Source organism: Vicia villosa, unplaced genomic scaffold (genome assembly GCF_029867415.1).
Source record: "Vicia villosa cultivar HV-30 ecotype Madison, WI unplaced genomic scaffold, Vvil1.0 ctg.000077F_1_1, whole genome shotgun sequence".
Lineage (NCBI taxonomy): Eukaryota > Viridiplantae > Streptophyta > Magnoliopsida > Fabales > Fabaceae > Vicia > Vicia villosa.
In genome coordinates, this window is record NW_026705001.1 from 632,284 (window position 1) to 659,360 (window position 27,077).

The 27,077-nt window shown below is 36.2% G+C and overlaps 1 protein-coding gene across 2 annotated transcripts; it reads left to right on the top strand.

Annotated features, from left to right (window-relative positions):
- The first annotated feature begins 1 nt into the window (after position 1).
- LOC131623654 (protein FAR1-RELATED SEQUENCE 5-like) lies at positions 2–3,112 on the top strand. Of its 2 annotated transcripts, none has more exons than XM_058894663.1 (5): positions 2–1,581; positions 1,668–1,748; positions 1,843–2,194; positions 2,677–2,875; positions 2,977–3,112. In XM_058894663.1, exons 1-3 carry the CDS (start codon positions 4–6, stop codon positions 2,134–2,136), a joined length of 1,953 nt encoding a protein of 650 aa, XP_058750646.1. In that variant the 5' UTR covers positions 2–3; the 3' UTR covers positions 2,137–2,194; positions 2,677–2,875; positions 2,977–3,112. The 2 variants fall into 2 exon arrangements, with proteins under 2 accessions (XP_058750646.1, XP_058750647.1); XM_058894664.1 differs by having other exon boundaries at positions 1,843–2,181.
- Positions 3,113–27,077: the final 23,965 nt, after the last annotated feature.

Sequence of the window (27,077 nt, forward strand, 5' to 3'; positions counted from 1 at the left end):
ATAATGGGGTACATGGTTGCTCAGAAGGGTGGACACGATCGTGTTGGGTTTACAAAGAAGGATCTGTACAATTATTTTGATAGTAAAATGCGTGCTACTATTAAAGATGGTGACGTTGCCGCTGCTATAAATTATCTAAATGTGAAGTCATCTACTGATCCCATGTTATATGGTAAATATGCCGTAGGCACGGATGGACGAATGAAGTCCCTTTTTTGGGCTGATGGAAGCAGTAGATCTGACTATTTTTGTTTTGGCGATGTGATTGCGTTCGACACGACTTACAAGAAGAACAAATACAACTACCCATTGGTTATATTTTCAGGGTGTAACCACCACTCTCAGACAGTTATTTTTGGTGCTGCATTGGTGTCAGATGAAACGACAGAAACGTATAAGTGGTTGTTGGAGTGTTTTTTAGAGTGCATGGAAAATAAATACCCAGAAGCGGTTGTAACAGATGGAGATGGGGCGATGAGGGAATCTATAAAACAGGTGTTTCCGGATGCGACACATCGTTTATGCGCTTGGCATTTGAACAAGAATGCGACTGAGAATGTAAAGAACTCGGAATTTTTGAAAGATTTTCAAAAAGCCATGTACTCTAATTTTACAAAGGATCAATTTGAAGAGTTTTGGTCAAAAACAATTAAAGAAAACGGACTTGAAGGAAATCCTTGGGTTCAAAAAACGTACGAGAACAGGTCACTATGGGCAACTGCATATCTACGTGAGAAGTTTTTTGCACGTATAAGAACTACGTCTCAATGTGAAGCCGTCAATGCAATCATCAAGAGTTATGTCAGGAAGAAAGGCTGCATTTTTGAATTTATGCACAATTTTGATCAGGCTATGAGATGTTATAGAAACAATGAACTGATTGCCGATTTTAAATCAATGTTTTCAGAACCTGTGATGACTACTCAACTGCGTGCCCTTGAGAGCCATGCTGCGAAAGTTTATACCACGGAGATTTTCAAGGAAGTCAGAGATGAAATAGTGAAGGCTGGATCATTGATTGTTAAGGAAAGGTTATTTCACAACGGATTTAAGACTTATCGATTTACAAAATATTGTTGTGATAACTATGACGTAGAGGTTGTGTATGATGGTGAAACACTTCAATGCGAGTGTAGGTTATGGGATTCTCGTGGGATTCCATGTTCTCATATGTTTGGTGTCATGAAGGAAGAACATGTTAGTCTCATTCCCACCGGTTTGATTTTGTCGAGGTGGACGAAGGATGCAAAAATTCAATACTTGAACATGAATTGTAATGGTTCTGATGATCCTAATATGATTGAGCTAGCTCGGTTTGGTGCATATTGTTCTGCATTTACTGTTTTTTGCAGAGAAGCTTCAAAAAAGGAAGGTGTTTATGGGGACATAATGGGTGATATTCTGATGTTACAAAAAAAGTATTGCAGTACGGACGATCCTATTTTGGCATCGAACTCAGCCGTAGGTGATCCAAATATTGTGAGTAGCAAAGGTGCTCCAAAGAAAAAAAAGAATGACATAAAAGCTATTAGGCGATGTTCTAAATGCAATAGTAGAACTCATAATGCAAGGAGTTGTTTGGTAATTTCAAAAGCTATATTCTGTTCGTTTGAGTCAATCTGTTGCTCTTTTGATAAACATAGTAGTTTCTGTTGTATAATTTGCAGGTTGCGGAAAACGCGCCATCTGAACAAAATGTTGTTATGACGTCGCGGCCAGTAACTGATTCATTCAGCCAAGTTGTGAAGGTATTATGTTTTTTTTAATACAAGCACTGATATGCTGTATTAATTATAACGTGTTATTATCTGTATTAAAAGAATAATTTGTTTGTTAAAACAGAACAAGAATGGAAAAAGAGGTCGCATTGGGGGAAGTAGTGTGCAAAATAAATGTACGGAACCACCGAACTCTCGTGGCGCTAATGTGACGGCGACTTCTCGCGCGGAAGTTGGAAGCACAAGCATACCCATGCCTGCAGTGTATGGATTGCACCCCGTGTTGCCAGTGGTACAACCGGTGCAGCATCCAATGCACTTACAACCGGTAATCCCATTATATCCAACGACAGTTGCAGAAAATTCGGGTTCGTGTTTCGGTAGGCTACAACGACCGATGAACAATGGTGGTACTTGAACGAGCAAAGAAGTAGCTGTAATTTGACCAGGCATGGATTTGGAGGTGATTTTTATTGGTATGACAAGGTTTAGGTTAGAATACATGCATCTATATAGTTTTTTTGTGTCCTAGCATATAGTTTGTAAGTTCAGTGGAGTCAAATCAACACTGATACAGTTTAATAGTTCTACTGTCAGTCACCTAATTCTATGAGTGCAGTAGTGGTTATATTACCATCATGCATTAATATTTTTTTTCACTTAGAGTTAATGCCATTGAATGAGGTTTAGGTTAGGTGTAACTATACCTATATATTTTTTCCAATATATATAGTAGTATTACCACCAAGAGAGGAAAAAATAACATAAGGAAAAAAATCTTGTTTTAAAAGTGAATTGTTGAGTGTTATTGCTCTTGAGAAATGTCCAGTGGTGAATCCCACTCAGTGACTTCAAGTGATACGTAATTATGTTTATCATTTGCTTACATATTTGCGTTTACATATAATTTCATTGTTTGCTTTGTAATTTTAATAGTTGCATGTTTATCTTTTTGAAGGATGGATGAACAATGGGCTGAGTATTTAGGTAATTACGTTTACGATGAGGTTGAACAGAATGTCGATCTCAGTGACATTGAAAGTGATGAAGGTGAAGAAGAGATGGATGAAAATTTTGGTGATCCCATGGTCGAAGAAAATGGCATTTCATTCAATTATCGTGTCACTGCTGCTTGTGTAAGAGGAAAAAATGTTTTCGTAAGTAATCTGAACCGGTTATTTTAATCGACATGTTGGTATGTTATGTTGAAGCATGTATTGATAATGATTTTGTGCTATGAAACATATTTAAAATGCAGCACTTTCCATCTAATGTTGCTGACAACTGGTTATTGCCGTTGCAAACTGAGATAGACATTGTCGATGTTCATACCGATGCTGTTTACCCATGTGTGTTGAAGACTGGTAGGAGGCCAGGGGAGAGATATCTTTGCTTAGGTTGGTATGAGTATGTTAAAGCAACTCGTCTAAGGGCTGGTGATGTTCTTGAGTGCACTGTGGCAGATCCTCCTACAAGAATGTTTGTTCGTTTTATGATGTAATACGAATAATTTTAGGCGTATAATTAAACTTGGTTGAAGATGGAAAGTAATTTTCTTTGATGTTTTGTTAAGTAGTTGGTATGTAGTTTGTTTTGATGTTGTCTGTTTTGGTGTTGGAATGAATCAAATGTCGAGTTTCATAATGTACTTTTGTAGTGTAATGAATTATTGTATTGCTTGTGTATAATATTAAATTAAATCTTAGCATTTTGCATCATTCAGTTAGCAATTTACTCACTACAAATATTTCAGATGAGAAGTTTCTTTTTTCTATAAATGAATAATTTGTTTTCTGATAAATCAGGTCATTAGTAACAAAAGCATAAACAACAACAACAAGAAAACCATAAATTAGATAATTAGTAACAGAAAGGTGAACAACATCAACCATAAATTAGGTCATTAGTAACAGAAACCTTAATCCGGAAAATACTTTGCATATTGTATCATGACTGTGTGTTGTTGCAAAACAACTATGTTAACATACCAATAATTCATGCTTTTTCATTTTTGCACCCACTGAATTTTGAGCATTGCATGGGTTTTTGCATGGATCCTTACTCCGTACAAATAAACAAAAAGGGCCCAATCTTTATAAACTGGGGTCAACCATAAAATTTCCCAGCAATAACAATCACTTACATTAAAACTTAACAAACACATACAAAATACACAATATACTTCACTTCACAACTAACATTGTATCTGGAACATTATAAATAAAACTTAATAAACTTCCATCACTGTTTACAATATAAAATTATAATATTACAAATAGAATATTTCAAAAAAACCATTGCAACTTTGATCCTCCTCAGTGCCCCTACAGGGTTGCAGCCCTACGCTCAACATATACCAATATTTCCTCCACCGGTGGGTATCGGATGACAAAATGGAGTTTGTCACCGACCTTCAAATCAGCTTTCCTTACGTAATCAAACCACGCCCCACACAGATATGTCTCCTTCTTCTCTTCCCTCTTCTTTATCTCACAGAAGTATGGTTCACCCTTATCACAGTCAAGTAAAATAATGTTTGAAAATTGGCGGAGAAGGCAGCTATCAATCACATTTGCTGGAAATTGCTGGAAAGGTTTTCACCGAATGTCAGGTTCTTTAAAATTAACAACTGACTTCTGCTGTTATAGGAAATCAAATAAAAACAGGACATACCATCACATTCTTGCGCATCTTCTTTGCATCAAACACTTCTCTAACCCAATACTCTTCATTCTGATTCACAATGATCGGAGTGTACACCCTGTACCAAAGCCAAAACATCATATAAACTTTGTTTAGAACTTCCAACTCAACATCGAAGCAACTTATTCAATATAATATACGTTCAAAATATATTTACCTATTGTTGTCGGATGATATACTTGTGAATTCATAGTCGACGCTTTGAGTGTCGGGGGCTTCGGAAGAACCTACAGCCTTACCCTTTAGTTTGCCGTTACCTCCGGCATCAACTTCGCGATGACCTCCTCTCTTGCGTTTGCCTTCCATGCCCTCATCGATCACCACACCTTGGGTCGGACGAATTAACCTATCTTCGCTCTGCCAAAGTTTATTCTTTCCTTTCTCCACGGAGAGCTTGTCGTTGATCGTAGAACTGGTAACCTCTTGCACACAACGTTGTCCGGAAACCCCCTCGCCAACTACACCCTTTCCCTTCGCTTTTCCCGACACCTTACTATGTTTATTACTCCTACACATGGTCCAATCAAGTAAAGAAACGTTAGTATCATACTTGCTCCCTAATCATACAGGTTTTTATGGTAAAATACATGTTCATATTCATAAAACACACTTCAGAGTTACCTCCTGGATGCAGCATTTTGGAGAGAGGCTCTGTAAACAGATGCATGGTAGCTTTTTCTTGAATCGACACCAGTATTGACTGGAGCACTTTGAATGAGCTCCTTGGCAGGTTCCTTTAGTGGATCAAGTCTGTATTTTGCTCGAAGATTACACACTTCCACCTCCACGGAGAGCCTGTCGTTGATCGTAGAACTGGTAACCTCTTGCACACAGCGTTGTCGGGAAACCCCCTCGCCAGCTACACCCTTTCCCTTCACTATTCCCGACACCTTACTATGTTTATTACTCCTACAAATTGTCCAATAAGTAAAGAAACGTTATTATCTTACTTGCTCTATAATCATACAGGTTTTTATGGTAAAATACATGTTCATATTCATAAAACACACTTCAGAGTTACCTCCTGGATGCAGCATTTTGGAGAGAGGCTCTGTAAACAGATGCATGGTAACTTTTTCTTTCATCAACACCAGTATTGACTGGAGCACTTTGAATGAGCTCCTTGGCAGGTTCCTTTGGTGGATCAAGTCCGTATTTTGCTCGAAGATTACACACTTCTACCAACTGTTTACAAAATTCTTCGTAGCTATACATTTTCCTGATGTTTTTTTTCTGGAGCAATCGTTTTTTCAGATACAACTTATGACATAGGTACATCTGTTGAAGTTTCTTTTCGTCAAAGTGTTGAAGATTGAGTTTCTCAGCTCTGCAACATTATAACATGCAACAAAATTGTTTATAAAATCCTGAAGATTGTATCAAAAACCCTAAAGTATGTAAAATCTATGATATTTAAATCAAAAAATTTGCGTGGTATTCAATGGCATAAACAAACACAAATTACATAAACCGTAAATGTGTACCAAAAACCCTAAAATTTGTAAAATCTATAACATTTAAATCAACAAAATTGCGCTACATTGTATGGCATAAACAAAACACATGTTACATGAATCCTAAAACCCTTTCGATTTGGATATCAGAAAAGCAGAGATGAGTTAAAAACGAAGAGAACAGATACTAACCTATTTGAAGAAGACATGATGTCGTCTGAAATCCAGTGTTGTTGTTGGAGTGGATGTTGCGCAAAGAACAACAGTTAAACGGTGAGAGAGAATGCAAAAGAAAGAAAGTGGAAGAACCGAACAGTTTGCATGCAATGTTACCTTTACCAACTAATGATATACCAAATCTTTGGTCAGATGAAAAGTTGCAATGTTACGATTTACCAAGTAATGATATATCGAATCCTTTGTCATAGGCGTGATATGTTTTTTCAATATATTAAATACTTAAAATTAATCAAGATTATCATTTTCTTATTAAAAACAAACACAGGTATTCATTTTTCATTATCAGTTTTCTTTTCTTAAAAAATAATAAATAAGTTAGAACATTGGTAACTTAAACATAAACCTAGAAATTAAAAACCATAGATTAGGTTATTGTTCCAGAAATTACATTAGATAAATTAATCAGACATTTTAAAATATGCCATGACAATAAAAATCCAAGAAAATAAAAACAAAGTCTTAAAAATCTTGGACATTTTCCCTTCATTTTGCAGTTTCATCTCCATCTGCTCTCCTGTCTTGTCTCGAAGTTCTTTAACAATGCAATGCAAATCCTTCAAAAGCTCTGAGTAGCTGCAACATATTGACCCACTGTGTGTTGTTGCGTCGTGCGAATCCAGAATTACATTTCTTGCATCCATAGTTATTTTTCGATTATATGGAGGTCGACCATCAAGTTCATCGTCCCAAATGAACAAACTACAACATTGCCATGCCTAAAAAACATCATAATTAACCATATTCACTATTAAATTAACCAAGTCCATTTTATAATACAGATTATAAAAGACGAAATCGTGTAGCATATTTTCCAATCAAACTCACCTCCACATTTGCACATTTCCAATATCTCCTTTTAGGGTTATTTCTTGAGTTGGATATAAACAACTTCATTGGTTTATTGCAACCACATTCAGGGATTTGGGACGCTTCGGAGTTTGCAACAGATGAAGATGACATGGTTTAATGGAAAAGGGATTTGGGATGAGATGGTTTCAAAACGTAACATTCTCGAACTCCATTTAAAGTGGCCAACATTAAAGTGGTATAATAGGGTCCAGCGATGGGTGTTGAGGGAGTATATAATCAGCCGTCCGAATTAAATCACCGGTTGATATCTATTAGAGACAAAATGATCACAACCGTGCATGAGATCTATATTTTACCCAAATTGATCACAGCCATCCACTTTATATTGATAGAATTGGACCACATAAATAAATCCAATCTATTGAGAAGTTTTTAAGTACAGTGGATTTGATGCTTTAGGCTGTTTTTAAGTATTATATTTTGTTACAATGCATAACATTACTAAGTATTGTTTTTTAATACTTAGTATATCTTGATAATTTATAGAATTTTTTTAACAAAAAAAATTCACCTAAAAAATTAATTACTGAATAACCATAACCATAATAATAATATTTTGACCTATAATAATAATCATAATAATCATAATAATAGTAGTAATAATAATAATAATAAACTATATTAATATTAGTAATAATAATATTAGTAATAATAATAATAATAAACTATGTTAACCATGTCAGGGATCAACAGATGAACTGGTGATGGTCAACTGGGTGTTAACCATGTCACAGATGAACTGGTGATGGTCAACTGTGTGTTAACCGTGTCACAGATGAACGGATGATGGTCAACTGTGTGTTAACAATGTTACAGATGAACTGGTGATGGTCAACTGGGTGTTAACCATGTCAGGGATTCAACTGATGATGGTCAACTGTGTGTTAACCATGTTACAGATGAACGGATGATGGTCAACTGTGTGTTGACCATGTTACAGATGAACTGGTGATGGTCAACTGGGTGTTAACCATGTCAGGGATTCAACTGATGATGGTTAATTGTGTGTTAACCATGTTACAGATGAACTGGTGATGGTCAACTGTGTGTTAACCATGTTACAGATGAACCGGTTGATGGTCAACTGTGTGTTAACCATGTTACAGATGAACGGATGATGGTCAACTGTGTGTTAACCATGTTACAGATGAACGGGTGACGGTCAACTGTGTGTTAACCATGTTACAGATGAACTGGTGATGGTCAACTGTGTGTTAACCATGTTACAGATGAACGGGTGACGGTCAACTGTGTGTTAACCATGTTACAGATGAACTGGTGATGGTCAACTGGGTGTTAACCATGTTACAGATGAACGGATGACGGTCAACTGTGTGTTAACCATGTTACAGATGAACTGGTGATGGTCAACTGGGTGTTAACCATGTTACAGATGAACGGATGACGGTCAACTGTGTGTTAACCATGTTACAGATGAACTGGTGATGGTCAACTGGGTGTTAACCATGTCAGGGATTCAACTGGTGACGGTCAACTCTGTGTTAACCATGTTACAGATGAACTGGTGATGGTCAACTGGGTGTTAACCATGTTACAGATGAACTGGTGATGGTCAACTGTGTGTTAACCATGTTACAGATGAACTGGTGATGGTCAACTGTGTGTTAACCATGTTACAGATGAACGGGTGACGGTCAACTGTGTGTTAACCATGTCAGGGATTCAACTGGTGATGGTCAACTGTGTGTTAACCATGTTACAGATGAACGGGTGACGGTCAACTGTGTGTTAACCATGTTACAGATGAACTGGTGATGGTCAACTGGGTGTTAACCATGTCAGGGATTCAACTGGTGATGGTCAACTGTGTGTTAACCATGTTACAGATGAACTGGTGATGGTCAATTGGGTGTTAACCATGTTACAGATGAACTGGTGATGGTCAACTGTGTGTTAACCATGTTACAGATGAACTGATGACAGTCAACTGTGTGTTAACCATGTTACAGATGGACTGGTGATGGTCAACTGGGTGTTAACCATGTCAGGGATTCAACTGGTGATGGTCAACTGTGTGTTAACCATGTTACAGATGAACGGGTGACGGTCAACTGTGTGTTAACCATGATACAGATGAACTGGTGATGGTCAACTGGGTGTTAACCATGTTACAGATGAACTGGTGATGGTCAACTGTGTGTTAACCATGTTACAGATGAACTGGTGAAGGTCAACTGTGTGTTAACCATGTTACAGATGAACGGGTGACTGTCAACTGTGTGTTAACCATGTTACAGATGAACTGGTGATGGTCAACTGGGTGTTGACCATGTTACAGATGAACGGGTGACGGTCAACTGTGTGTTAACCATGTTACAGATGAAGTGGTGATGGTCAACTGGGTGTTAACCATGTTACAGATGAACGGGTGACGGTCAACTGTGTGTTAACCATGTTACAGATGAACTGGTGATGGTCAACTGTGTGTTAACCATGTTACAGATGAACTGGTGATGGTCAACTGTGTGTTAACCATGTTACAGATGAACTGATGACGGTCAACTGTGTGTTAACCATGTTACAGATGAACTGGTGATGGTCAACTGGGTGTTAACCATGTCAGGGATTCAACTGGTGATGGTCAACTGTGTGTTAACCATGTTACAGATGAACTGGATGATGGTCAACTGTGTGTTAACCATGTTACAGATGAACTGATGACGGTCAACTGTGTGTTAACCATGTTACAGATGAACTGGTGATGGTCAACTGGGTGTTAACCATGTCAGGGATTCAACTGGTGATGGTCAACTGTGTGTTAACCATGTTACAGATGAACTGGATGATGGTCAACTGTGTGTTAACCATGTTACAGATGAACGGATGATGGTCAACTGTGTGTTAACCATGTTACAGATGAACGGATGATGGTCAACTGTGTGTTAACCATGTTACAGATGAACTGGTGATGGTCAACTGGGTGTTAACCATGTCAGGGATTCAACTGGTGACGGTCAACTATGTGTTAACCATGTTACAGATGAACTGGTGATGGTCAACTGGGTGTTAACCATGTCAGGGATTCAACTGGTGATGGTCAACTGTGTGTTAACCATGTTACAGATGAACGGGTGACGGTCAACTGTGTGTTAACCATGTTACAGATGAACTGGTGATGGTCAACTGGGTGTTAACCATGTTACAGATGAACTGGTGATGGTCAACTGTGTGTTAACCATGTTACAGATGAACTGGTGATGGTCAACTGTGTCTTAACCATGTTACAGATGAACTGGTGACGGTCAACTGTGTGTTAACCATGTTACAGATGAACTGGTGATGGTCAACTGGGTGTTAACCATGTTACAGATGAACGGATGACAGTCAACTGTGTGTTAACCATGTTACAGATGAACTGGTGATGGTCAACTGGGTGTTAACCATGTCAGGGATTCAACTGATGATGGTCAACTGTGTGTTAACCATGTTACAGATGAACGGATGATGGTCAACTGTGTGTTAACCATGTTACAGATGAACGGATGATGGTCAACTGTGTGTTAACCATGTTACAGATGAACTGGATGATGGTCAACTGTGTGTTAACCATGTTACAGATGAACGGATGATGGTCAACTGAGTGTTAACCATGTTACAGATGAACGGATGATGGTCAACTGTGTGTTAACCATGTTACAGATGAACTGGTGATGGTCAACTGGGTGTTAACCATGTTACAGATGAACGGATAACGGTTAACTGTGTGTTAACCATGTTACAGATGAACTGGTGATGGTCAACTGGGTGTTAACCATGTTACAGATGAACTGGTGATGGTCAACTGTGTGTTAACCATGTTACAGATGAACTGGTGATGGTCAACTGTGTGTTAACCATGTTACAGATGAACGGGTGACGGTCAACTGTGTGTTAACCATGTTACAGATGAACTGGTGATGGTCAACTGGGTGTTAACCATGTTACAGATGAACTGATGACGGTCAACTGTGTGTTAACCATGTTACAGATGAACTGGTGATGGTCAACTTGGTGTTAACCATGTCAGGGATTCAACTGGTGATGGTCAACTGTGTGTTAACCATGTTACAGATGAACTGGATGATGGTCAACTGTGTGTTAACCATGTTACAGATGAACGGATGATGGTCAACTGTGTGTTAACCATGTTACAGATGAACGGATGATGGTCAACTGGGTGTTAACCATGTTACAGATGAACTGGTGATGGTCAACTGTGTGTTAACCATGTTACAGATGAACTGGTGACGGTCAACTGTGTGTTAACCATGTTACAGATGAACTGGTGATGGTCAACTGGGTGTTAACCATGTTACAGATGAACTGGTGATGGTCAACTGTGTGTTAACCATGTTACAGATGAACTGGTGAAGGTCAACTGTGTGTTAACCATGTTACAGATGAACGGGTGACGGTACAGATGAACTGGTGATGGTCAACTGGGTGTTAACCATGTTACAGATGAACTGGTGATGGTCAACTGTCAACTGTGTGTTAACCATGTTACAGATGAACTGATGACGGTCAACTGTGTGTTAACCATGTTACAGATGAACGGATGATGGTCAACTGGGTGTTAACCATGTTACAGATGAACTGGTGATGGTCAACTGTGTGTTAACCATGTTACAGATGAACTGGTGACGGTCAACTGTGTGTTAACCATGTTACAGATGAACTGGTGATGGTCAACTGGGTGTTAACCATGTTACAGATGAACTGGTGATGGTCAACTGTGTGTTAACCATGTTACAGATGAACTGGTGATGGTCAACTGGGTGTTAACCATGTTACAGATGAACTGATGACGGTCAACTGTGTGTTAACCATGTTACAGATGAACTGGTGATGGTCAACTTGGTGTTAACCATGTCAGGGATTCAACTGGTGATGGTCAACTGTGTGTTAACCATGTTACAGATGAACTGGATGACGGTCAACTGTGTGTTAACCATGTTACAGATGAACGGATGATGGTCAACTGTGTGTTAACCATGTTACAGATGAACTGGTGATGGTCAACTGTGTGTTAACCATGTTACAGATGAACTGGTGACGGTCAACTGTGTGTTAACCATGTTACAGATGAACTGGTGATGGTCAACTGGGTGTTAACCATGTTACAGATGAACTGGTGATGGTCAACTGTGTGTTAACCATGTTACAGATGAACTGGTGATGGTCAACTGTGTGTTAACCATGTTACAGATGAACTGGTGATGGTCAACTGGGTGTTAACCATGGATGACTGGTGATGGTCAACTGTGTGTTAACCATGTTACAGATGAACTGGTGATGGTCAACTGTGTGTTAACCATGTTACAGATGAACGGGTGACGGTCAACTGTGTGTTAACCATGTTACAGATGAACTGGTGATGGTCAACTGGGTGTTAACCATGTTACAGATGAACTGATGACGGTTAACTGTGTGTTAACCATGTTACAGATGAACTGGTGATGGTCAACTTGGTGTTAACCATGTCAGGGATTCAACTGGTGATGGTCAACTGTGTGTTAACCATGTTACAGATGAACGGATGATGGTCAACTGTGTGTTAACCATGTTACAGATGAACGGATGATGGTCAACTGTGTGTTAACCATGTTACAGATGAACTGGATGATGGTCAACTGTGTGTTAACCATGTTACAGATGAACGGATGATGGTCAACTGTGTGTTAACCATGTTACAGATGAACGGATGATGGTCAACTGTGTGTTAACCATGTTACAGATGAACTGGTGATGGTCAACTGTGTGTTAACCATGTTACAGATGAACGGGTGACGGTCAACTGTGTGTTAACCATGTTACAGATGAACTGGTGATGGTCAACTGGGTGTTAACCATGTTACAGATGAACTGATGACGGTCAACTGTGTGTTAACCATGTTACAGATGAACTGGTGATGGTCAACTTGGTGTTAACCATGTCAGGGATTCAACTGGTGATGGTCAACTGTGTGTTAACCATGTTACAGATGAACTGGATGATGGTCAACTGTGTGTTAACCATGTTACAGATGAACGGATGATGGTCAACTGTGTGTTAACCATGTTACAGATGAACGGATGATGGTCAACTGGGTGTTAACCATGTTACAGATGAACCGGTGATGGTCAACTGTGTGTTAACCATGTTACAGATGAACTGGTGATGGTCAACTGTGTGTTAACCATGTTACAGATGAATTGGTGATGGTCAACTGTGTGTTAACCATGTTACAGATGAACTGGTGACGATCAACTGTGTGTTAACCATGTTACAGATGAACGGGTGACGGTCAACTGTGTGTTAACCATGTTACAGATGAACTGGTGATGGTCAACTGGGTGTTAACCATGTTACAGATGAACGGATGACGGTCAACTGTGTGTTAACCATGTTACAGATGAACTGGTGATGGTCAACTGGGTGTTAACCATGTCAGGGATTCAACTGGTGATGGTCAACTGTGTGTTAACCATGTTACAGATGAACGGATGACGGTCAACTGTGTGTTAACCATGTTACAGATGAACTGGTGACGGTCAACTGTGTGTTAACCATGTTACAGATGAGCTGGTGATAGTCAACTGGGTGTTAACCATGTTACAGATGAACGGATGATGGTCAAGTGTGTGTTAACCATGTTACAGATGAACTGGTGATGGTCAACTGGGTGTTAACCATGTCAGGGATTCAACTGATGATGGTCAACTGCATGGTTAACATGTTACAGATGGACTGGTGATGTTAAAAAATTAATAAAATAATAATTTAGAAAATAAATCCACTTTGCCATTAATGAAAAACTATTTTTCCCTGTTTGTTTGTTTTGGAACATCAAAACCATGAAAATTAAAAAAACAAAAATAGAGGTTAATATGTTTGCATAAAAAGTAAGGGTGAAATTAGGGTTTATTTCCATCTTCAATCGATACTGCTACTGCCGACGGCATTGTGCGAGATTCACGGACACACACGACCATGGCGAAATGGGGAAGGTTTGTTCCAAATTTTTTTTTAATTCCTTGATCTTAAACTGTTCTTCTTCTTCTCCAATATCGGGTTTTCATGTAATGTGTTTGTATTGAAGTGGTTGTTTGTTAAAATGCAGGCTGAAAGAAGGAAGCTGCGATGATGATGATTCCCAGGAAAGGAAAATACCTGGGAAACGCACAAGGAGCTTTATTTTGAAGCAAATGTTGGAGGAGATCGCCAGGAACAAGAAAGAAAGCAAAGTTAAAGGTAAAGACGGTCAAGGAGAGATGCCATCATCTGCATCCCAAAGGTACTTAACTTGTGATTTTTAATAACATGAAAACCAATTTCTCCTTGCCATTTATTGTTGAGTAGGATGCAGGTATGTTGTGACCATTAAGTGTTTTATTTGACCCTGATATGATGAACTCACTACCAGGAAACATAGTCTGCATGAGGATACTTCCAACATTAGTAAGGAAAAAGGCACCATGGAGAAAGGAAAAAGGAAATGTGAGGTAAGTGGTGAGGTAGAGAAAGGGAATCTTAAAAGAGAAGGATGTGCTGAAGGTGGTGTTGGTTGCAGCCACACACATAAGGGTAAGAACATGGAGTCTTCGGACCTCCACGACATTCAAAGAGACGAGCATGAATACACAACTATATCATCGGATAGCGAGAGGTAAATCATATGTGTACTAGAATTGTGTTGAAGTAACTGCATAAGCAATCGTTTGACCTTTTTAAACATTGTGTTCGTATGAAGCGCCGACACGCCATTCAGAAGGTGTGTCGCCGCGTCGGACATGGATACTCGCACGACACGCGTACGACACGTACATTGCATTGTTATATTAATATATAAAATATGTTCTTGCCGTGTCCGTGTCCTATGTTTTCTGTATTAGCGGAGTCCTCGTGTCCGATGATATGTCCCGTGTCGGAGTCCGGGATTCATGTTAATTGTGATTTTGTTTCAGTGTCAGGGTGTATAGCCCTATAATTGTGGATCAGGACGAAGAGATGTGGACGCGAGAAGTAGTTGATGTGAAGAGGACGCGGAGTAATGTTATGGTAGGAAATGAAAAAATTTGATCTGTTATATTATTGCAATTGTGTTTGAATTGTATTGAAGCTGATAATGATTTCTACTTAATTTGCAGCAACTTCCAGCCAACGTCATCGACAGCTGCCAGATGCGAAACTTATCAAATATTGAGCTCTATGACTGTGACAACGATGAACCCTATGACTGTGAGATTAAGAAGAATTCGACGAAGAAGGAGTGTTATTTGTGTGGGGCTTGGTTTGCCTATATAAGGCATGCTGAAGTGCAGGTTGGTGACAAACTTCGCTTTGCCATCCGTTACCCACCTGTTGACCAAATTATGGTTTATGTTGAGCGTAGGGGTGATACCGCAGGAGGACATTGAAAGGATCCGTCGTGAATGAATTGCTGCAAAATACTCTGTTTTTTTTTTGTAAACTGTATGTTATGATGGGTGCAGATGAATTGCTGCAGAATACTCTGTTTTTTTTTTTGTAAACTGTATGTTATGATGGGTACTGAAATACTGGTAAAACATAAGCACTCATATTGAATATTTCAGGTTTAAAAGAAAAATGACAATGTAGTTTATTTGTCTGTTTTATCTATTAATATATCTAAAATTTGCTTTATGTGTATAGTTAATTTTAATTTTTCATATTTCAAAAAATTAAAAAAATAAATAAAAATAAATATATCTATTAATTTGAAGATATATGTACATTTTTTATTTTAATACAAGTTTTAATCTAAAAATATCATCTACTTGCTTACAATTTGTATTTTTTAAAAATACAAATAAAAAACTTGAAGGTTGAACTTTAGACAAACATCTACTTGTTTATATATTATAAGTGGAAGGCGTGAAAATAAATGAATACATTGTTTACCCTAGTGGCTCAGCTCTTGAACTTAGTCTCCCCACTTCTCCAAGGTCTGGGGTTCGATCCCCTCCCAATACTTATATTTTGGTCAATATTATGAAGCTTTTTATTTTCAACTTTTTCTTTTAACAATTTATTTACTTATACACAATTTTTATAAATAATTTAAATTTTAAAAATGCTAATTTTACATTGATAATTAATAAAAGTTTACTTTAATTATTGTTATAGAATTTAAGTTTAATTAAATTTATTAGTTATTTTATTTTATATTAATATTGATTTATATAATTTAAATTAATATTTTGATTTAGAATAAATTATTAATATATGAAATAAAATTGTGGGACCCAAAATGGATTCTTTAAAGTTGCACTGTTGGAGTAAAAATTGAATAAATTGCTTGAAGATGATGGAAAACAGTAACAGTTGCAAAACAACCAATATTAGCACTTCCTTGATGAAACGTTTCCCATAACACATTTACTTCTCCAACGTGATTATGTTATGCCAATAGCTGCTAAGGATGTTTCAGCTTCCAAGAGAACGTGTGTCATTAAAGTGGTTTCAACTTTCCAAATTGTCATTCATTCCAATGTACAATCATTAAGTGTAAGAACTATTATAAATAGTTTTTCACCATCTTTTATTTTTCACAATCGTCACACAAAGTTGGAGCAGAAGAAGAAGAAGAAGCAGCAAGTTGCGTACATTTGAAAGTAGCGGAAAAAGAAGCAATATGGACCAAACCCAACAAGCTGGAGAAAAACAGACCGATGAAGTTGTTCAAACTGAAGTTGTTCAAACTGAAGTTGTGAATCAGTTACATGCAGTCGAGGTGTCTGCTCAAAGAAGAAGAAACAAGAGGAAGAGGAGGAGAAGAAGGAGACGAACAAGGAGAGTAATCAAGATGGAAATCTTCGGTTCTTCGGATGAAGACGAAGCACCATACGATTGGAACAATTTCCTTTCAGCCAGGCGGCTTCGTTTTGGTGATTAGGGTTTAGGGCATTAGGAAAATATTGTTTTCATAGTTTGTAATTTCTGTTGTTTTGTTTTTTTTTGATAATCAATGAATATCACAGAACATGCTCTTAAACATTTGAGTTACAGATTTCAGCCACCATATCCAGGGCCGGCCCTGTGCATGTGCAAGAAGTGCTACAGCACAGGGCCTCCAATTTTGAAAGGCCCCAAAATTTTAAAAGGTCCAATTTTTTTCATAAATAAATATTAATCGAAATAAATGAAATGTTATAATAAAAATTCAGTAAATCAAAAAGTGTTATAATTATAATTAAATATATCATTGATAAATATATAAATGTAATTTTTATGTATTTTTTTAAATTATTATAATTGTATTTATATTTTAAATTTGGGCCCATTTTTAAAATTAGAACGGGTCTCCGCGTTGATTGGACCGGTCCTGACCATATCCTCTGGCCTTCACCCCCCGTATTACATATATTCTATAGGTCTATGGAATCATAAAGTTCTGGAAATCAATTTATCAGAATACTTTATAAATCATTTCAATTAAAAATATGTTGTTAAATACAGCAAAATGATACGAAAATTTAATTAAAGAATTGCAGAAATAGTCACTGAAAGCGTTTTTAAAAGAAAAGACTAATTTAAACTTTTTTCAACTTTTATTGTGCACAATCATGATATTGAAATAAATGCTATTGGTTAGGCATGGTTTTTTAGGCACAATCATGATTACCTGCTTATCCCTATAAGTTAAGCATGCACTCTATTAAAAACTTACAACTTCACAACTACTGTGTGACTCTTGTTGTTCTTACAACTTCCCTATCAATGATTTTTATGTTTGTTTTGTCTTACGTTTTCTTTTGTTGTTCTTCAGATATTTTTACTTAATCATTAAAAATCAACTAATGATCTTAACTTTTTTATAATGACAAAAATAGGGAGAAAAATAATGATGATTTTGATTCATATCTAACTCTCTAAAAATATCACTGCTTACATTTTATAACATTATATGTTCAAAGAGATTTAAATTGAGTTTCAGGAACTCACTGACTCTACTGAATGAATTAAATCCTAAAAAAGATCAGATAAAGAAATTTGTTCTTCATTCTATTAAAAACGAAGTCTTGTTTATATATTATAAGTGGAAGGCGTGTAAATAAATGAATACATCGTTTGCCCCAGTGGCTCAGCTCTTGCACTTAGTCTCCTCTCTTCTCCTCCAGGTCTGGGGTTCGATCCCCTCCCAGGCCTTTTGTTCATTTTATTTTTCAAATACATACACTGGAAAATTGTTAGTTATTCTTGGCTGCATATAAAAAACGAAGCCTTGTTTATATATTATAAGTAGAAGGCGTGTAAATAAATGAATAAATCGTTTGCCCCAGTGGCTCAGCTCTTGCACTTAGTCTCCTCTCTTCTCCTCCAGGTCTGGGGTTCGATCCCCTCCCAGGCCTTTTGTTCATTTTATTTTTCAAATACATACACATACATACACTGGAAAATTGTTAGTTATTCTTGGCTGCATATAAAAAACGAAGCCTTGTTTATATATTATAAGTAGAAGGCGTGTAAATAAATGAATAAATCGTTTGCCCCAGTGGCTCAGCTCTTGCACTTAGTCTCCTCTCTTCTTCTCCAGGTCTGGGGTTCGATCCCCTCCCAGGCCTTTTGTTCATTTTATTTTTCAAATACATACACATACATACACTGGAAAATTGTTACCTTTTGTTCATTTTATTTTTCAAATACATACACATACATACACTGGAAAATTGTTAGTTATTTTTAATTTAAACTTATTTACAACTTTATTTGTGAACCGAAACGTTTTTTTTTCTCTTTTCTCCAAAAGAGAAAAGGTTAAATAAATGCTATTGGTTGGGAAATATTCGTATTGGTGCCATTGGTTGGGCATGGTTTTTTAGGCACAATCATGATTAACAACATGTACAAGCTGCTTTGTAGTATCCCTATAAGTTAAGCATGCACTCCATTAACAACTTAAAACTTGCCAACTACTGTGTGTCTCTTGAACTATTATTCAAAACAATCAAACGCAATCTGACAAGATGACTCAAGGTTCTCCATTAACAATGGGCACCCCACGTAGAAGGAGTAGAAGGAATACAACAACAACTTCTACTCATTCCATTAAAATGACAGAGGAGTTTTCTGTGACCAAAAGGAAAAATTACAAAGCTGAGATTATCCTGATATCATCAAGGTAAATAACTCTTGTTTTGTTTTTAATTTTCTACTAAGTCCATCATTTTCCTGTAAACTTGCTTTAAAGAACCTGTTAACAAGTAGATAAACCTGAATCAGTTACTGTTACATAAGGAAGCAGTTAATTTTTTAAAACTATTTTGAAATCTTTCTTCAAAGATAACAAACTGGTTATAAAACCTTCCCATTAGTTTATTAATCCTTTTCTTACCATTAATAATCTGGTTTCTTAAACTGTTTTGTAGTCATCAAACTACTGAATCTGAGTTTCATGGAGACCCCAACACAACAGATTACGATTCCACGGCTTCAACACCCAAGGTGGATCGTAACAAGCTGCTTAAAAAAAAATCAGCCACCGAGAGGAAACGTTGCCAGTCGAAACGTTCAATGTGTTTGGGCACAACGTCAGCCCCTCCGAAGTTCAAGGGTAAAAAAGAGGTGACTGGTATGCTGCAGGAAGAGCAGTATTCAAGGATTAAGCGGAATCTGTTCATTACGCCTGAGGATATGGATGATCTTGATTACTATCTTAACAATCAACCCGGATGTTTGCTTGGATATGATGGAACTCATAGTCCTTCCGATATTCCTTCTGTAAGTATTGACTAATTTTTTTAAATCAAACCTAATATAACATTATATCCATTCAATAGTTACAACAATGTCATATTTATTTGATGACAGTGGATGCCGATGAGTTTCAGACCCAGGTCAGAAATGATGTTGGATTCCAGGTGTGCGTATCTAACCGTGTACACATTTACACCTGATGATGGGAACACAGCTGAGTATGTCTTTATAATTCCCATGATAAAACCTAATTGTAAAATTTTTTTGATCACATTTATTTTGATAGCAGCTGAGTAATGACACTGCATAAATTTATTCTTTGTAGTCATGAGGTTCTGGTTAAAACAAAATCAGATGTATATGCGGATAGGAAGGCACTGAAGTCTTTGATGCCTATGTCTCCTGTTGATGAAGAGGTTATATTTACATGTTTTGAAATAAAAAAAAATTGCTGTTGATGTAAAATGTCGACCTAATACCATTTTCATTCAACTTTACAGATTATTAATGCGGTTGTTGACACCCAGAACTTTTTGATAAGGACGTTGGGAAAAACTCAATCGGTTTGGTATTTGCCTACAGACTTTGCGGTGATTACCTTTACCACTACTCATCCAACTATTACATTTACATTCATTCAGAATTAATTATTGACGTAAACTACATTTTCTTTTAGCAATACGCTTTGGACAACACTCATTCGGCTGAGTATGTGTGTAGTATTTATAAAGACAAATACATGACTACAACTGCTCGACATATGTCAAAGGTCATTTCCTGCTACTTTACAAAAATAGTTGTTACATTCAAATTTGTTACCTACCACTTAATTTAGTTTTATTTTTTATAGATTTTTATTCCTATTAATGACGAAGGGATGCACTGGTACCTACTGGTAGTTGATTTTATAGAAAGGAAACTGGTTTGGTTGGACTCTTCGCCTTCGGAGGAACGGTATCATTGGAGACGCCAAGCAATTCTTAAATTGGTATGCATGTTATATAATTTGATTTACTTTTCCGAAATGTTGTTTGTTTTTTATCGATTCAAATATAGTATTTACTATTGTGGTAGGCACTATTTCTTGAAGAAATGTTTCTTCATGGTTCTCTTGGTCGACTCTTTCCATTTTCGGATGAAGATATAGTCACAGCCTTCAACATTGTTCAAGTGATGCGCCTCCCAAGGCAGCGTCCGTATTCGTAAGCATTCTCAACCCTTACCATGTTTGCCTATTTAATCAAAACTTCCTGATAATGTGAGACTAATGCATTTAAATGGATGACCATAGGAATGACTCTGGAGTGTGGGTATGTAAGTGGATGATTGAATGTACCTTCAGCTGTTCTTATGATATCGTATCTGTAAGTTGCCTTGGTGTGAATATTATTTCTCAAACCTTGTCACTCTAATTAGCTTTCGTATTCACCTAAATGTTTATAATTATGTGCAGGTTATCAGTGCAACCAGGATGAAACTTGCACTCTACCTACTTCAATCATCAAATAATGTTTTGTTGAACGAAGTCCTGGGAAAAGCTTCAAGTTATTGGGATGATCAGGTGAAGAAACACAATTTGTTGATGAAGGGATTGTTTAGCAATTATTGAAGAATTCGGGCAGAGATATGGTGGTTTTGACTTTTGATGTAATAGTTAGGATATTTTCAATGTTTTTTGGATATTATGGCATTAATTTGCTTGCTTTGGATATTATGGCAGTAATCTGCTGGCTTTGGATATTATGGCATTAATTTGCTTTTTCTGGATATTATGGCAGTATATGCTTGGTCCTGGATATTATGGCAGTAATCTGCTTGGTTCATCATATCATGGCATTAATCTGTTTGGTTGGAATATTATGGCATTTATCTGTTTGGTTTTGAATGTGTTTTGTTATGCTATGTCGACATGGATCGAATCCGCAACCTTCTGTACGCAAAGTTTCTTTAACCAAAGTTTCTTATTTTACAGTAGGCTGCTGTAATGGAAGACCATGTGGATTGCATGGGATTGGGTTGCCTGAAAGCTTTGGACAGTAATGAGGGAGGGATTGGATCCTCTCCTATTATTTTTCTCAATATTTTCTCCTTCATAAATTTGTCTCTATCTCTCTAATATTTTCTCTCACTTATTTTTTTATATATAATAGTTTTATTAATGTTTATTATTATTATTATTACACTTATTTTGTGAAGGAGAGAGATCTATGAAAGAAGATGATCCAAATTTCAAACATATTATAAATTGTAATAGGGCTATTTTTTGCCAGTAATGAGTGTGGTTTTTTTTTGTATAAAATTATTATAAATTGTAATAGGGCTATTTTTTAAATATTTAATGATGAATACTTGTTATTGTAATTGTGTGTATTTATGGTTGATATATAGTTATTATTATTATTATTATTATTATTATTACTATTATTATTATTATTATTATTATTATTATTAGTATTATTAGTATTAGTATTATTATTATTATTATTATTAGTATTATTATTATTATTATTATTATTATTATTATTAATATTATTATTATTATATTTTGCCAGTAATGAGTGTGGTTTTTTTTTGTATAAAATTATTATAAATTGTAATAGGGCTATTTTTTAAATATTTAATGATGAATACTTGTTATTGTAATTGTGTGTATTTATGGTTGATATATAGTTATTATTATTATTATTATTATTATTATTATTATTAGTATTATTATTACTATTATTATTATTAGTATTATTATTATTATTAGTATTATTAGTATTATTAGTATTATTATTATTATTATTATTATTATTATTATTATTAGTATTATTAGTATTATTATTATTATTATTATTATTATTATTGTAGGAACCCAACAATTAGGTTTGGCCCAAGTGGTAATTAACAGGTGTAACATCCAATCAGTACGGGGAAGTAAAACGACTACACTTTGAGTTATGCTTTCTTGAAACGAAAAGCACATTTGACAAACAAAACGCACGAGTGGGTTGAACAGCACAATCACTTGAGTTTTGCTGCATGCCAAAGAAGATGACCGGAGGTAGAAAACCCTGCAACGGATGGATATCCGACGACGACATGGAAATCAGGTACTTTCTCTCCCCGTTTGCCTATGATTACATATCGGGTTGTTAAACTTTCAAAATTCTTAGTCGAAGTGTTGTTTTTAGAAGGGTAGAGATGCATGTATTCGATAAAGGCGACGACGATTGGGATTATCAATTCTTTCCCAACTTAAAACTTAGGTTGATGAATTTCAGGATTCACACAAACAGAGTACGACAACTGGGATTATCGATTCTTCCATTTTCAAATTGTTAGGGTATCTGTCGCTGTGGCTAATGAATTTTTTTATCTATAACACAAATATTTAATATGTGTTCTGATTTTTTGGTTGTTAGCGACGACGGAGCAATGAGGGTGATAGATGGATTGGTTGCTGAAACAGGGTACAATGCAGATGAGGCAAAGAAAGCTGCGAAGAAAGTACGTTTTGATGAGAGGACTGCTACAGCAAACAGAAGAGGAAAAGAACATGGGAAGAAAGATCGGGCTGGTCAAATTGCTACGACATCCAGCACGCCAGTTCCTCGACCGTCAAACAATGCCAATGTTGTGATTCATGATGTGAAGGAGGAACCGATTGAAGCGATGGCTGAGGACCAACCTATTGAGAGTGTCGATGTGGAGCCAAGGCGGGTTTCAAAGAAAAAGAGTGTTAAGGAAACAGGTGTAGGAATTAAAGAAAAGCGAAAAGAGTTTGGAGGAGCAGGTTCTTCAAGTGGACCAGTTAAGAATCCTCCTGTCTTGAGAAAAGGAAAGCAGCCAAAGAAAGGGAAAGGAAAGCAGTCGGCTGAAATTACATGGGAGATGTCGAATGGGGCAAAGAAATTCACCTGGAAGAATCGCATTACAAACGGAAAAAAGAGTTCAAAAAATGTTATGGTAAGATCATAATTTTGTATGTGATTCGTATTCTTTTCATAGAAAAACCTTATGAAATGGTATACTGAAATACTTGTGTATTTATGCAGCATTTTCCAAGGGAAATAGCTAAGAAATGTCTTCGGGTATATCAGGATGAAATTAAAGTTGTAGACGTGGAGACTCGAGAGGTGTTCAATTGCAGCCTTCATAAGGCGTCAAGGAAGGGAGTCCCAAACACGTATGAAAGGTACATGGCTCAGGGCTGGTACGAATTAGCCAAGAGTATCAAACTTTGTACTGGCGATACTTTAATTTGGAGCATGCTGCGCTTTTCGCCTTATGTGTATTTGACCGTGGAAAAGCGTAGAAGAAACTAAATTGGCTGTTTTTTCCTTTTTTGTTTGCGGTGATGCTTTAAATTATGGGTTGAAAACAATGATACTTTGGAAACATTGCCGGTCAATATTATAATATATGTTTGCAAACACATTTTGAAACAATTTTGTTTCCTTTAAATTATTCTCTGGATATACATGTTGGTCTGAATTATGATATTATATGAACTTGATTTCAATAAAGTACAGTTTTAGGGATGTACGTGGGGACAACAATGAAATTGAAAATGCAAATGACAGCTCCTTTGAAGAATTTACTCAGAGAATTTAGTTGACGTTGAAGAAAGAATGATGACACCAACCAAGAAAGACCATAACTAAGATTCAAGGAATCATATCATTTATTCTCTTAATTATAGATTGTAATCTCTTAATTATAACTTTGCACGAAGTTTGACGAATATCGGTATTTTAGTGTCTATGAAATATATTATGAATTATTATTATTTTGCTTTCAAAATAAAAATCCAAATAGTTGATTAATTAAATAATTTGATATCATAATCAATTTTTTATAATAAACATTAATATTTATGAATAAAAAAAATTATTATAAAATTGTAATAGGGCTATTTTTTAAATATTTAATAATGAATACTGGTTATTATAATTTTGTGTATTGTGTGTATTTATGGTTGAACTATTATTATTATTATTATTATTATTATTATTATTATTATTATTATATTATTATTTAACAGATACATAAAAAAAATCAATAGATTAATCACGTGTGTATTAGTTATTGTTGGAATAATAAATTTAAGAAATCCTAACAGTTTGGAAAGAGTTGTTACAAAGAGGTAGTACCATTCGGATCCCTTGGGAAAAGTAAGGTTTCTATTTTTTTCTTTAGTACGAAACCAACCTTTCGCCATCTTAGTCGAAAATGTCAAGCCTCAACCGGAAAGTTGAAGATGACAGGTAAACACCGACGTTTTTGTTCATGTTCAGTTTTGTAGGTTCCTATTTTGTGTATGGGCATTATATTTCGTCTTGCATGTTATTATGTGGGTACCGATTTCTGGGTTTTATTGTCTGGGTTAGATGCATGCTTGTTTTTGTTGTTTGTAGGATAATGTTATTAATCGACAGTCATCTAAGTGTTCTGAATACGTGTAGGTGCCGATCGAAGAATCCTCTCTTCCCGTTTGATGCAAAGATCAAAGAACTTTACTTTGAGTATCTTGAAGCTGCGGAGGAATATGAGGAAAGTACCGGCAAGAAGCTTAAATTGGCATCATTTGAAGATTTTTGTCATGATGTTGATCCTTTGTGTTTGGAGAGTTTGAAGGATGGTGGGGATGATGAAGTGATTGTGAAGCAAGAAGTATCTGTTACTGTCCCTGAAATAGTTAGGGTTGATACATCTGTCATTCCTGATCAGTGTGAAAACTTGGTATCAGAATGTGTAAAAGGGTAAACATTTAATTTATTGTGTTTGAGTATAAAAGACATTGTTGTGTGACAGATGTTTTACAGAAATGGTATTTTAATATTGTTAGTGTTGTATTTTGGGATGTTTTTCTGATATATATATATATATATATATATATATATATATATATATATTGTTCTTGTGTTTGCAGTTGTTCAAAGTCTTTAGTTGGGGAGTCAAGTATTGCTGGTGTCGGGGTAGATGGTATTGATGGAACTGCAAACAAATTGGAAAATGCGTAAGTATGATTTTTAAATTCATGTAGTAATATGTTTTCTAAACACAGTATGTAATGTTGAATAGTACTTTGCAGTGATTATAGCTCAGATGAGTCTTATGATGGGCTGTTTGAAAGGCTGACTCGGGTTCACATGAGTCTTTAGTTTACTGAATTAGTTTTAGAGTCGATTGTGTGTGTTATAGTTTTTGCATGTTATTTTTTATAGTTTGTAATATTTTGATCAAATAATGTATTGGTGATTAAAATTGGTTTATGTTATCATCAACTTATCGAAGATGGAGGTTGCACCAACATGTTATATGTTTGTGATTTGTTTTTTTTTTAAAAAAGTTTTTGTTTTATGTTCATTGAATCATTATTTGAGGCGAATGTGTGTATAGTTTGTTTTTGTATGTTGCTTTTATAGTTTGTAGAATTTTGATAAAATGTGGTATTTTCCAGTAAAAGGGTTTTCTTTTGGCAGGAACACTTCTAAGATGGAGGTTGAATCAACATGGGATAGGTTGAATAGGGAGATGTTGGTCAACAGCTTGTCAGACAACCGGGAGGTTAAGGATCTATGGCAGAAAAGTCGTGCAGGGAAGAATGTTGTGCGGGAGGTCGTTGTCACTGGGGAAAGTAGTGGATGTCGGTCTGAAATGATGATCGGTGATGAAACTAAGAGTGATCGGAAAGGTAAAGCAGTGTTGAAGGAAGGTTATGTGAAGGGTGTGGTTCAAGTAGGGCGTAGAAGAAGTGATCGAATATATAGTAAAACGAAGGGCAAAGGTGCAGCGGGAGAAACAACGATTGATGGGGGAGTTGGTGTCAGTTTGGGTGCAAGAGCTGGGTTTGAAATGAGGTCGTCAGAACGTGTGAATAAAAAGAGAAAGAGTTGCAGGATTGTAGAACCCGTTCAAACGAAGGATGTTGATGGACACAGATACTTTTCGTGGTGTAAGGTTATAGAATGTGCTAAGGTAGCTGGGAGAAATGTTCTTGTAAGTATATTAAGTTATTTAGCTTAATTATAAAAATATACGCATTGAATGTTGGATATTTTTGTTGTTTTTATTTTGACAGTTGTAATTATAGTTTGTGGCGTTTTATGTTTATGTGCAGCAATTCCCGCAAAAAGTTATCCGCGGTTGCTTGGACAAGCATTATACGCGTGTTTTGTTCAGGGATTCAGATTTGAAAAAGGTCTTCAAATGTGAACTCCATTATGCTAAGAGGAAGTATTTTGTTGAGAGGTTCATTTACGATGGGTGGTCTGATTTTGTGAAGGAATGCCGCATTCAGGATGGTGATCGTCTTAGATTTGTAATGTGTGACAAACCAAGCCCGGCTATTACATCTGGAACACAATTGGTTGCTGTGTCAGTCGTCAACAGATCAAGAGCTTG

Excerpts from the sequence above, each read along its gene's own strand:
- LOC131623654 (XM_058894663.1), top strand. The coding sequence starts at position 4 with ATGGGGTACATGGTTGCTCAGAAGGGTGGACACGATCGTGTTGGGTTT. Across the intron at positions 1,582-1,667 it reads ATAATGCAAGGAGTTGTTTG|GTTGCGGAAAACGCGCCATC; the intron begins GTAATTTCAAAA and ends TATAATTTGCAG. Across the intron at positions 1,749-1,842 it reads CATTCAGCCAAGTTGTGAAG|AACAAGAATGGAAAAAGAGG; the intron begins GTATTATGTTTT and ends TTGTTAAAACAG.